Below are 13,337 nucleotides of genomic sequence, written 5' to 3'. Positions count from 1 at the left end.
AGGAAGTGCATCATGAGGGGGCGGCTTTGAGATCCCAAATGCTCAAGCCATGTCTAGTAGACATTCACTTACTGCTGCCTGCAGATCCAGATGTTGAACTCTCAGCTCCCTCTCTAGTGCTGTGTCTGCCTGCATGCCACCATGCTTCCCACCATGATGATAATGGGCTAAACCCTTGAACTGTAAGCCAGCCCCAATTAAATGTTTTCCTTATGAGAGTTGCTGTGTTCATGATATCTCTTCACAGCAATAAAACCCTAGTTAAGACAGCCAGCCTCTGCCTTAAAGCAAGAGGCCAGTTTGGGTTATTACATGAGACTGTGTCTCAAAAACAATAGCCAAAATGTTCACTTTTATTTGTAGTTATGTGTATGTGTCTGTGCACATGGTTACAGGTGCCAGAGAAGTGCAGAGATGCTTGATCTCTCCAGACCTGAAGTTATATGCAGTTGTGAATCACTTGATGTACTGGAAATCAAACATGGGTCCTTTGCAAGAGCAGTGTGTGATCTTTACTGCTGACCTATCTCTTCAGTTTCCTCATATTTTTAAAAACAAAATAACTCAGAAAGGTAAAAGGAAGTACTTATTAAACTTCTGTTATTCTAGATTGTCTCAAATATAATAATTCTTATGGTTTTTTTATTCTTGCAAAATGATGGAGAGCAAATCTAATTAAAGATATTACTATATTCCATTATTTTCATGTTTTTATTTTATTAAATTAAAACTCACTTAAATATTTCATTCTATATTAATATATTTTGAGCTTATCATCTTGTAAATATCACACCAAAAATCTTGTAAATTTTTAAAATTACATTTATTTGTGGGAGGGGAGCATGCATGTGCCATGGTACATATAGAGATCAGAGGGCAGCTTAAGAAAGTCCGTTTACTTCTTTAATCGTGTGGTTCCTGGGGTCAAGCTCAGGTGTCAGTCTGGTGGTAAGTGCCTTTCCCTGCTGAGTCATCTCCACCAGTCCTCAATGCCATAATTCTCTTGTAAGTGTGGAATTGCGGATGTGTTTCCTGTTGTGTTGTTCTCTTTGCTTTGGTTCTGGAGGCTGAGCCTGGGCCTTGTCCATAGAGAAAGTCACCCTGACACTGAATTACTCCCCAGCCCCCGGATATTATCAAGTAGCTAACAAATGTACATCTCATTTGGTATCTAGGCAATGTGTTTGGAATGATGTAGGTAATTTGTAAATTGTATTTCTTCAGTGAACACATGTATCTAAAGGATTAGTTCCTAGAAATGAGGTTCCTGAGTCAAAGGGATTCACTTCAGTAATTTGTGCAGATTGTTGACACATCACTCTGCTGTTCTTCACTACCTAAAGCTCAGTGGAGAGAGACTTCCATCTATCTATGCAGAGTTCACACCAAATGACCTCCATCTATCTATGCAGAATTTACACCAAATGACCTCCATCTATCTATGCAGAATTCACACTGAATGACCTCCATCTATCTATGCAGAGTTCACACCAAATGACCTCCATCTATCTATGCAGAGTTCACACCAAATGACCTCCATCTATCTATGCAGAATTCACATCAAATGACCTCCATCTATCTATGCAGAGTTCACACCAAATGACCTCCATCTATCTATGCAGAATTCACACCAAATGACCTCCATCTATCTATGCAGAATTCACACCAAATGACCTCCATCTATCTATGCAGAGTTCACACCAAATGACCCCCATCTATCTATGCAGAATTCACACCAAATGACCTCCATCTATCTATGCAGAGTTCACACCGAATGACCTCCATCTATTTATGCAGAATTCACACCGAATGACCTCCATCTATCTATGCAGAGTTCACACCAAATGACCTCCATCTATCTATGCAGAGTTCACACCAAATGACCTCCATCTATCTATGCAGAGTTCACACCAAATGACCTCCTTCTATGCAGAGGTCACAACAAATGACCTTTATCTATCTATGCAGAATTCACACCAAATGACCCCCATCTATCTATACAGAGTCCACACCAAATGACCTCCATCTATCGATGCAGAGTTCACACTGAATGACCTCCATCTATCTATGCAGAGTTCACACTAAATGACCTCCATCTATCTATGCAGAGTTCACACCGAATGACCTCCATCTATCTATACAGAGTTCACACCAAATGACCTCCATCTATCTATGCAGAGTTCACACTGAATGTTGAAAGATGATGTGAAAGTAAATGAGAAGATACCTGGGTCCCTCTCTCTTTGATCTGATCCTCGTATCAGACATAGGCTGCTCACCCCCAGTTGTACTGTGTGAGACTGTCTTTACCTGTTTAAGCTTTTCTTACTTGATTAAAAAACATACACAAGGCATAGAAAATACTAAGAGCCATTTCAAACCTCCTTTTCTGAAGCAACGTGGCTCCTCCAATCTTACTGAGAATGCCAACATTCAGCCAGGTGTCCTTCCCTGTGTACCAGGATAAACGGGCTGAGAACTGCATAACCAAGGGTCAGAAATTTTTGAAAATGCATTGTGAAGGAGTCATTCTTCAAAGAGAAAGATAAATACAAAGAGACAACACAATCTGCCCAATAGAAGGAAAGAAAACAGAGCATTAGAAGGAGGACACTCTGGGCAGCTCTCAGCTCAGGGGGAGTTCTGTAGAGAAGCTTGGCCTTCTGAAGGTAGAGGATGTGCTGGTGGTGCTTGTGGAGAAGAGATACCATGTAGCCACTGGCCCCTCCCATGGCTCCCTGAAACACAGCATCTCTCAGGACCATAAGAAGGAGAAACATGCTGTTTATTTTCTGACTTTCTTTTTTGAAATAACAGTATAAACTATTGTTACTCAGTTGTAATGTATTTGTGACTCTGTTTCTGATGGAGTGGAGGAGGTTCATGCTGATCAAGGAATTGAGAATCCAAAAGAAGAGCAGGGAGAGAAGCATATACCATGTGGACCTCAGTCTGAGCCTCCCCCACCAGGAGTCTCTGGGGCTCATGATGATGGCCTGGACCACTGTGAGGAGACTGCTGGTGCAGATGGAGAGGCCCCGGGCCATCCTTTCTAAATAAACAATAATGTGACAGCCCACATCACCTAGGAAGTGTCTCAGACCTAAAGCTGCAATTGTCGTTGGCATGCTCTTGGAGAAAAGCGTTATAATATTTGTAAAAGCCAAGTGCATGAGAATAAGGTATATAGATTTCTTCCCAGAGCCCACAAAAGTGCATATGTGATTCACAAAAACAAAAATATTTACCACAGTGCCAAGTCCACTTATAAGAAGGAATATTGTTATTTCACTAATATTAAAAAACATTTCTAACTATATGGGCAGAAAATTTGGGATCTTTTAAGTAGAGTTCGAGGAAATGATATGTATCTATAAAATATATTTTATATCATAGTGTGTTTCTGGTACATAAAAGATAGCCCTGACATGTGCAATAGAAAAGATTTTCTTCTTTAATCAAAAGAATCCTATTTTTCTTGTTGTCTTTATGGGGCATCTTGTACCTTAAGTGGAATCTGTGGGAGAAAATAAAAATATTTGAAATTACAAAACATATTTATATTAGCAAATAGACTTCCATATTAGCAAAATTAAATCACATGTTTAAATGTTTACATATTCCATGTATTTTGAACCTCAGCATATGTTGAAATAAACTCAAATGCTCACCAAATACCTCCTTGCATTTCCTATTTAATTTTGTTACCACCTCCTGTCCCACACACCTAGTGGACACTTCTTTAGAAAAAAAATGCCAAGCATGGTGGCTCACTTGCTCTTGAAGAAGGGTGGGGCAGGAGGATGACTGTAGATTCACTATAGTCATATTCAGCTTAGGCAATATAGAGAGTTTCAGGTCAGCCACAGTCACATAACAAGAACCTGTCTGAACCCTCACCCCATGAAAACCCTAGAACAGTCCAAAAAGCAAAACAAAAGTCAATATGAAAGAAAACAACCCTATCTTACTGCATCAGCATTAGTATCTTTCAGAGTGAGAGACCTTTCTTTTTCTGTAACACCTTTTGCTTTGTTACTATGTTGATTTTCTTTTAAAATGAATATAGCAAAGATCTGTTTTATGTCCTGTTTCTAGTTACTCTATCTTTGACTCATATATCTTTATACTCCAGAGTTGTGTGCCTCTATACCTGTCTTTTATCTTTTATCTCCAAGATCACTGGCAGCAAGAACTGTGTGAATATTGGCGTCTTCTCAAGTCTGGGATGATGCAGCTTCATGAGCAGAAACACTCACAAAGTACTGTCTTTCAGCCTCAGTTTCCTTGACTGCAAGATGAGAGATTACAATCTGTAGCCATACATACAAACATAGCATCTTGGAATTTGAAATTCTCAGCCCATAGTGCAATAAAACACCAGGCATACTATTAAGAACAGCTGTAACTGGTATGTTTAAATAAGAGTTGATTAAAAATTTAGTCAGACATCTAGAATCTTAAAAAAAAAACAAAATTCAAACTATTCCCCAATACCCTCATGTCATTAACAAATATATTTATGATTTTATGATTCTGTTCTAGTATTTCCCATCTTCCCAGGATTCCTAACATAGTGTTAGTGAGGACCCAAAGCTCCAAATCAGATTTGGGGTAAGCTTTGAGACACCTATTACAATACTTCAGCAGTTTTTGACCAACAATTTGAACAGTAGCAGGGACAATAGGGAATTACCTCCCTAAACAGCTTTTGAATTATTGTTGGAAACTACTTAAAAGGGTGTGCTGTACATTGAGTTAGGTAACAACTCAGGCAGGCAACTGTGCCCATTTCAGACACAGTTTTCTCAACTAACAATGGCAACAGTGCTTGATGCTTCAGAAAACTAAGTCTAATTTACAATGGATTATATCAACGCATAACCTGGCCAAGATAAAGAATATTTTTCAATACTAATTGTTAACAGTTTTCTCCATCATACTAGTATATAATGATGAAGTTGATTCAGAGGTACAGTATGTTATTTATGAGATTAGGAGAGACTTTGAGCATAAGAGCATAACATTAAACACACACACACACACACACACACACACACACACACACGAGGGCAGGGGTTTGTAGAATTAAGATCTTAATAGGTTAAGAGAAAGTTTGTCCATGTGTAAGGGACAAATATGCCATGAAGACATTATGTGGAAACTGATAATGGTGCAGTCATGGTACAGGTGAAGGCAGAGCTTACAGAAGGAAGGGTTTCTGGTTTGTTTCCCCCTAGGAACTGGAGACGTTTTTGTATCTTTCTTATTCTCCCCAAAAAGAAAGAGGCAACACACGGAAAGACACCCCTCTGCCCCCAGCTCCCCAAAGGCACTGGCTCCTAAGCATGGAAGCCTGGCACTTAACCATCTTTCCAGCCTGTGGTACATACCTGTGGAGATCAGGTTCGCCCAGCCCTATTCCTCACAGTCAAAGAAAAAGGAGCTGATGTGCTTCAGAGGGGAATTTTGCAGCCCCAGGGAGGAACATCAAAGAGTGGTCAGGTGTGCTCACTGCAGGGCCGAGGTGGAAGACAGGCTCTGGGTGAGTCCTCTGGCCGGGTGAGCCTTCCAGGGCTGTGTTTGAACCTTCTGGATTCAGTCTTGTTTTCAACAACCTGTCACTGGGCTTCAGGTTTCATACTTCTCAGTGTGTAGGGGAGAAAGAAGTTCTCTGCGGAATCTCGTCCCTGGGGCACATCTCTCTCCCTCCACAATTACTACATAGGTTTCTTCTGGAAGCTCTTTCAGACTTAATCGGAATTTAATTACCGTATGTAACAAACTATAGAAGTGATCCCTGGAAGTACAGTCTGGAGTTGAATTACTTTAATGGACACGCAGTGAGGAAGTGAACAGCAGCTAGGTTCTGAGTCTCGCTGCCTATGTCCCCAGTCTGTGTCTCTTCACCATCACAAAGTTCTGAAGCAGGGAATTAGAAAGGACTTGCTTTACAGGCACAGAAAAGGCCACGTCCTATTCTTTCCCTTGACCTGTTCCACACCTGAGAGTACGACAAATGTCATCCATCTCCGGAGATTCCACTTTCTGAGAAAGTCTCAGATACACAGTTGAGAGCAAGAGGCTCTCCTTGATATAGGCACCTTGATGGTACTGACATGGTGCTGGTTTTACCAAATGAGTCTGGAAGTGTTCTTTTTTTTTTTTTTCAAATTGATAAATGACAATTTTATTTTTTATGCATAAAGGTTGATGAAAAACCATTACTAGTTCTATTAAAACTGAACATTTCAATTGAAAAACATAGTACGTGTACTTATTAAATACCATTTTCTAAAATACAGATTTAGAACATCCAACATGCTTGTTTCATTTCAGTACAATGGATTCAAGACCAAGTACACATATTACATGCATCCAGGCTAGATTACAAATTATCATAGTCATCATCATCATCATCATCATCGTCATCATCGTCATCTTCACGCTTTCTTTTCAGGGCATTGGCTGTATTTTGTGATACCATATTAGTGGTAATAAGGATGTTTTTGGACCCAATTAATGATGGATTGATCAGAACATTCTGAACTGCTGATGTTGCAGGAATTGAAGCTTTCACGGCAGGGGACTGAGAAGCAGGCATCTGCACTGTAAACCTCTGTCCTGTGAGGGACATTGGAGTGCCTACTTTTGTTGAGACAGACACGGTTTGTGGTGTTGGTGTGCCTAGTGTGGGAGTACTTGGTCTGCTAGAAACTGAACCAACACTTAACCGTGGAACTGTTATTCTTCCTGCAAAAGTAGATGCCTTTTTTTGTAAAGATTTAAGCCTATAATTTGGGGCAGTTAAACAATATCTATCGGGTGGCAATCTAGGACCTGAATATGGCTTGATCAATGGCAAAGGGGTTTGATTTCTTTGTCTTGCAATATCTAATAAAAAATCTCTCGGGGGAGGAGAAGTGAACGACTGGTCGGCACGGCACTGGATGGCCAATCGCACATCATCTGCATCAACAGTCGCCTTCTTAGCATGGCTCGAATATATTTTAGCATCATCTAGAATTGTGGTCACATATCGGAAGGCAAACTCCAACATCTGATTTATAACTCTTGGCTCATATTCTGTTATCCCCATATCCTTCAGGATTTGTGCCATCATCTGTGCATCTTTCGGCATGCTCTTGGGAGAAGCCATCTTGCCAGACTCCATGATATCCGGTGATCAGACTTCTTGAGCTAAATCCCCCACATTAATGTACTTCAGTCCTGATCTTGATGCAAGTTCTTTGCCTAGTGTGGTTTTTCCAACCCCTGGTGTACCGGTGAGCAGGATGTTCGGAAGCTTCATAGTCCTCCCTCCCCGGGGGCAGCCGCCAGCGCCTCGGCTCTGCGTGCCCGATGCCTGGAAGTGTTCTTTTACATGCCATGGTGAATGAAGCCTTTGTGTAGTAGTGGCCCTTTTCCTGAATAAATGTTTGGAAGAATTCATGAGGGAATGCTCTTGGGGTTGGAATTTATTTTCATATCAGGTAGTAATGTTTGTGCATAAATATTTAATTTATTCACTAAAAAAAAGCTTCAGATTTTTTTAAAATGCTCTTTGTTTTGATGTGTTTCTTCCCATGTTGTGTGGATCTGAACTCACAGAGATCCATCTGTCTCTGCTTCTAGAGTGCTGAGAATAAAAATGTGTACCACCATGCTCAGCCAGAGCTTCAGGCTTTTATGCTTTCTCTTCCTGCCATATTTGTAAATTATGTTTTCTTTCAAATAATTAATCTGCCTGGCTTATGTTTTAAATTTTATCTTGCAATATGTGCCTACTATTCTCTGTCAGTATATTTTCAGTATTTTTTTTTTATGTGTTATCTTAGGATTTCTATTGCTGTGATAAAACGCCATGACCAAAAGCAACCTGGGGAGGAAACCTGGAGTTTATTTTGCTTCCACATCCAGGAAGCAGTCCATCAACAACGGAAGGGAGGCAGGAACTTGAGGCAGGACCTGATGAGAGGCCATGAAGGAGTGCTGCTTGCTAGCTTGCTCCTAATGGCTTGCTCTCTTTGCTCTCTCATGGCACCCAGGGCCATCAGCTCAGAGGTGGCACTGTCCATAGTTAGCAAGGCCCTCCCACGTTAATCATCAGTCAAGAAAATGCACCACAGGCTGGCTTACAGGTGATCTGGTGGGGGCATTTTCTCAATTGAGGTTCCTCTTCCAAAATGACTCTAACCTGTGTCAAGCTGACATAAAAACTACCAGCTCATGCATGCTATACTAACATGATTTTTCCAATACATAATTCATTGAAAACATCGGATTTTGGAAAACAGTATACACAGTAGTGTGCTTCCTTATGACACTTCCTGGACACTTCCTGTTACTCCTCCTCCTCCTCACTCTGTCCCTCCTGCCCACTGCTTGCTGCTTCTTCCTCCCTCGGTTAGCCTCGTCCTCTTTCACATCGCATGTGTTCTATTACCCTCTTTTCTCCCCCTCTTAAGTCCTCTCTTTTCCTTCCCATGGCCCCCTCTCCAATTTCATAACTCCCCCTCAGAGATACAAATATAAACATTTAAATCTAGGACTGATATGAGGGAAAATATGCAGTATTTGTCTTTCTGAATGTGGATTATCTTGCTTGCCACAATAATTTCTAGTTCCATCCACTTTGAAAATGTCATAATAATTTTATTTTTATTTACATCTGGAATGAACTCCATTGTGTATTTGTGCTTCTTTATTCCTTCTTCTGCTGTGCAACATCTTGGCTGATTCCACTTCTTGCTTGTGATTCCTCCTTGCGTTTTTGCATTTCTTCAGGTCTGATTTATGTAGACATACACGTGTTTTCGCCTTTAGAAATCTGAAATTCTCATTAGTCTTCAGTACCAGCTGTGCAGTGCTCATGTTCCTTGCTTTTGGGATTTGCACCATCTTCTGGAGACTGGTGTCTGTGAATACAGCAGGAACTTCCCATTCTTTAGAACTGTGGCACCCCATGTACTTAAATTGCTCATCTTTACTTCCTACGAGGACATCTTTGTGTCTCACTGTTTGGAACTGAATGAGGCTGAATGCTGCCCTTTGAACTTTTCTTTCTCCCTTTCCTTCCCTTCTGTTACGTTCCCTTCCATTCCCTCCCCTTCCCTCCATCCCCTTCCTTTCCTCCCTTCCTTTTCTTTCTTTTGGTTGCCCTGAAACTTGCTATGCAAATCAAAAATCACGCTAGCTTTGAATTCATGTGCCTCTGCCTCCCGAGTGCTGGATTTAAAGGCATGCACCACCACACCAGGCTTTTCTTCTCTTCTCTTCTCTTTCTTTTCTTCTCTCTCTCTCTCTGAATTGAGAGAAGCTGTAGGATGACTTGTTAACTCCACATGCACTGCAAGAAGTCTGGGGCTACTCTTTAATCTTCCCTCTGTCCTTTTCTTAAGTCACAATGTGCAGTGTCTCCTTTAGTACCTGGAGGGGCTGTCACAGAACATCCTGACTCCTCAGTGAGCATGCCAGCAGCTAGCCAAGTGGAAACCCTTTATCATCAGGATAAAGGGGCTGAGAGCAGCATAGCCAACTCCCAGAAACAACTTAGCATTTAGCATTATGGAATCAAGGGTGAAGACAGACCCAATGTAGAAGGAGGAAATGAAATCTCCCAAGTAATAGAGGAGGAAGCAGGTCATAAGAACGAGAACACTCCATGTAGCTCTGACTTCTGGGCTGGCCCTATTTGCAAGCCTGGAGCTGTGAAGGTAGAGGACACGCTTGTGATGTCTATACAGATAGAGAGCCATGGACCCACTGCTCCAGCCCATGAGACTTTGAAAGATGACATCACGAAGAGCCATGAGAGACAGAAAAAGCCATTTAACTGTATACCCGGATGGCAGCATATAGCAATACTCACTGTATAGCCCAGCTCTAGATCTGTTCAGACTGCTGCCTGCTGTGATGTGATAAAGCAAGTTGGAGCTTATGGGAACATTAAAGATCCAAAGGAGGAGGAGAAAGGGAAGAACTTGCCTTGAGCTCTGTGGTTTGAGCTTTCTCCACAAGGAAGTCCTGGGACTGATGGTGGCAGCCTGGACCACGCTGAGGAGACAGGTAGTGCAGATGGAGAGGCCCCGAGACACCCTTCCCAGATAAACCAAAGTTTTACAACCTGCGTCACCCAGAACATTTTTGAAATGAAGGCCTGTGGTTATGTATTTGATCCCTGAAGTATAAAGAATGATTATGTTTGAAATCGCCAGATGAGTGAAGATAAGGTCTATCGGTTTTTTCTCAGAACCCATGATAAACATATGTACATGTCTCATAAATAAAAGGATGTTTCCTAAAATTCCAAGTCCAATAAGAGAAAGGAAGATTACTTGCTGGATGAGATCACTCCAGATCATCTTTTGACTTCATGATGAGAACTAGGGAAATTCATTTTGAGAAACACAAATGAGTGAAGCCGACATACTTCAACTCCCTGGATTGTCTCTATGTTACATGAGGAATTTATGAAATATGAACATGTACATGGTTCTTTTCTAGCAAGCAGATGATTATTGTATTTGCTTTTCTTTTTCATTTTCTTATTTCCACTGACATGCTGATGATAGTGATATTTTAGACACAAATCCCACATTAATTCATCTATTTGCTTTCCTAAAAAAATACTTCTTTGTGTCCCTCACTTCTAAAATTTACATGATTATTTTTTCCTAGAAAAAAACTAAACATGAGCAGCGTTGCACACTAAATGTGCAACTAAATGTTTTTAAACCAGTGCGATCCCAAGTATTAGCTTCTCTCTTGTTTTCACTCTGCACACCTGTTGTGTATCAGTTTTCTCCAAGATTAAGACTTTCCTTCTTGGAGCGAAGCTCCTTGAGACACGTGATGTGAAAGGGAGGTAAAAAGTGTTCTAAGGGGCTGGGGTGAAACATTTCATTCTGCAGGGAAGGAAGCTCATTAAACACGAAAAGTAAACAACTCAGTAGTTGCAGGAAGTCCCTGAAACTGATCCCAGCTTCACTAGGCCCCGCCCCTCCTACTGTGTCTATGATGAGGACTGCTGACAAACATTTTCAGACAAACCTGGATGCCTGAAAGAAGCAGAGATCCCCTAAGCTGTCAAGAACAGGCTCAGACCTACTGAGCTATGTGAAGACACTCTCTAACCTGTTGAGCTGGCTTTGAACTTGGGATGTAGGTGAGGATGAACTTGAACTGCTAACCTTCCTGTCCCCACCTCCTAAGTGCTGGGTTTACTGGATGTGCCTAGTTGAGGGGTTTGTTTTTTGTTATCTGTGAGTGCCGATCTGGTGTCTCACTGCTGTGTGACAGAGCTTTTCTTAGGGAGATTCGACACCCATCTACTCATCCCAGACAGGGATCCCGCAACAGACCAAAGTGTGGATGAAGGGACTGGCCAGCTCAAGCGTGGCAAGCATGGCTCTAGCAGGCCTTGCCCTTCTACCAGATTCCGTCTGCCTTGCTAAAAACTGTTGGATTACATTCCTAAGGCTAGCCACCAAGGTCTATACCGCTTTTTCCTTCTGAGACTGACTACCATGGTCCAGCTATCAAAGTATTAAAGTCCAGCAAAAGCCCCCTTTGGTTCACCTAATTATCACATCCAATCAAAATATACCACCACATCCTAGCCCATTCTGACACAGACCTCCCTTTTTTTCTCTTTCTGAGAATTACACCTGCAAGGTCATTTGCTGCTGTTTTTCTGCCTGAGTTGGAAAGTAGACACTTTAAGTTCCTCCCCAATTAATAAAGGATCTCTCTGTGAAAACAGGTGTTTGGGTAGGGTTTGTGCTAATCTGGTCCCGGAGGGAACCCCTGCTGTGCAGGGCTCTCCTTCAATGGATATTGCCAAAGTTCAACTTGGTGAACCAATAAATATCCTTGGGGTTACTTAACAAGAGTATGGGTGAGGGATTACTTACATGATAACTCAAAGACAGCTGCATCACTGAGGCTCACCCAGCATGAGCAACAGCTCACAAATGCTGGAAAACCTGGAGTGCACCATGCGCTGCTGGACAGATTGGAGACTGTCCTCTCCAGGTGACTCAGTTGGTCTAAACCTCTTCCAGGCAGCCAGGCTGGTTTCTGCTTCTCCCAGGCAGCTGGTCTGGCCTCCGTATTCTTTGCAGCTTGGCTGAGAGTCTGAGTCTTTTTTTGTATTTCATCTTTTTCGTAGCTTAGCTCAGTTAGCCTGAGAAGGACTCTCAGCTTTTCTTGTTTACTCTGGCAGGGAGGAGCCTAGTGGATCTGGTTGGATTTAGGGACTTTCTGAAGTTATTTTGAACTGTTTACCTTTTTGCTTAAAAAGCTTCACTGCGAGGTGGAATGTTTTAGTCAAGGAAAGTGTTCTATGACTCTCAGCTATGAAGTCATGTAAGACTTGGGACTGTTTCTCAGGAGTCAAAGACTCCAGGATGCCTGAGCCTATCCCTGGGATACTGCACTTCGCATGCATTCTGCATGTTCAGAATGAGATTCTACAAGTCATCTGTTTTGCTCTCTCTGGCCTTCACTATCTTCTAACTGTTAAACGAGGACAGATCTCTCTGTCCTGAAGGTTTCTGGCAACACAGCTGCTTCCCTGCTTGGTACTAGGCAGCCCATGACTTCAGGCACAGCAGCTGCTGCCTTTTGATCCTTGTTTCTTCTGACAGATGACAAGTGGGGAGAGTAAAGACTGAACCAGTGCATAATCTGTCATGTAATGCAGGATGTGACCAGCTTTAACTAGCCCATCTGTTTTAAGTAATAAGTCTGGACTATAAAATGATTCATTATTTTGTCACTCCATATACCTCAATGTCTTTATGGACTCATCAAATATTTTCTTTGGCCTATTTTTTCCTGTTTTTCTAGGGGTTATTTTTTCACCTTACCAATAGTCCGTAACTCAGAATCAGATTTGTTATTCACTTGAGATATCCAAGAAGTCACTTTTTTCATTACCACAGAGTAATGAAGAGTCAGAGGAAGGAGGGGCAAGTGTTATGCTAACCGTTTTCTTTTTGGCAGCCCTGGGGATTGAATTTCAGGCACCACTCTTTGAAGGCAAACACTCTACCTCTGAGCTACAGCCCCCACTCTGCAAATGCCTTCTGGAACACTACAGCAAACTGTTCTAGAAGATAAGCCTTGCTTTCAGATCGATGCATAGGATACCATCAAGTGCATCCACCCCAGGCTCTGGAGCCTCAAATAAAGATGAGATTAGAACTCCTTGAAATCAATACTGGGCTAAATTTAAGGGAGTTACCCCCAAAGAATACTAAACAACCTGGCAAAACAGTAGGGATCCTCAAAAGAACAACTTCTTGACAACAGAGCCCTCAACAAACAGGCAT

The 13,337-nt window shown here is 41.8% G+C and overlaps 3 protein-coding genes across 3 annotated transcripts; all 3 read right to left on the bottom strand.

Moving 5' to 3' along the window:
• Positions 1–2,467: 2,467 nt before the first annotated feature.
• Positions 2,468–6,030, bottom strand: LOC114700386 (vomeronasal type-1 receptor 3-like). The gene is given in 3 exon segments (XM_028879988.2): positions 2,468–2,633; positions 2,636–3,264; positions 6,005–6,030. Coding segments are annotated over 3 exon segments (762 nt in total). The 3' UTR covers positions 2,468–2,526.
• Positions 6,031–6,173: 143 nt separating this feature from the next.
• On the bottom strand, positions 6,174–7,361 carry LOC114700403 (transcription initiation factor TFIID subunit 9). The gene has a single exon (XM_028880028.2). The coding sequence runs from the start codon at positions 7,172–7,174 to the stop codon at positions 6,389–6,391; it is 786 nt and encodes a 261-aa protein (XP_028735861.1). The 5' UTR covers positions 7,175–7,361; the 3' UTR covers positions 6,174–6,388.
• A 2,100-nt stretch (positions 7,362–9,461) lies between these two features.
• On the bottom strand, positions 9,462–11,070 carry LOC114700360 (putative vomeronasal receptor-like protein 4). Its single transcript, XM_028879943.2, has one exon. It carries the CDS (start codon positions 10,362–10,364, stop codon positions 9,462–9,464), a length of 903 nt encoding a protein of 300 aa, XP_028735776.1. The 5' UTR covers positions 10,365–11,070.
• Between the last annotated feature and the right edge of the window lie 2,267 nt (positions 11,071–13,337).

Source organism: Peromyscus leucopus, chromosome 5, assembly GCF_004664715.2.
Source record: "Peromyscus leucopus breed LL Stock chromosome 5, UCI_PerLeu_2.1, whole genome shotgun sequence".
NCBI classification, from domain to species: Eukaryota; Metazoa; Chordata; class Mammalia; order Rodentia; family Cricetidae; genus Peromyscus; species Peromyscus leucopus.
Note: the sequence above shows the minus strand (reverse complement) of the source record. Positions and strands in the feature narration are given on the sequence as shown.

Bases quoted from the DNA above. Each gene is read 5' to 3' on its own strand.
- LOC114700360 (XM_028879943.2), bottom strand. From the start codon at position 10,364: ATGATCTGGAGTGATCTCATCCAGCAAGTAATCTTCCTTTCTCTTATT.
- LOC114700403 (XM_028880028.2), bottom strand. From the start codon at position 7,174: ATGGAGTCTGGCAAGATGGCTTCTCCCAAGAGCATGCCGAAAGATGCA.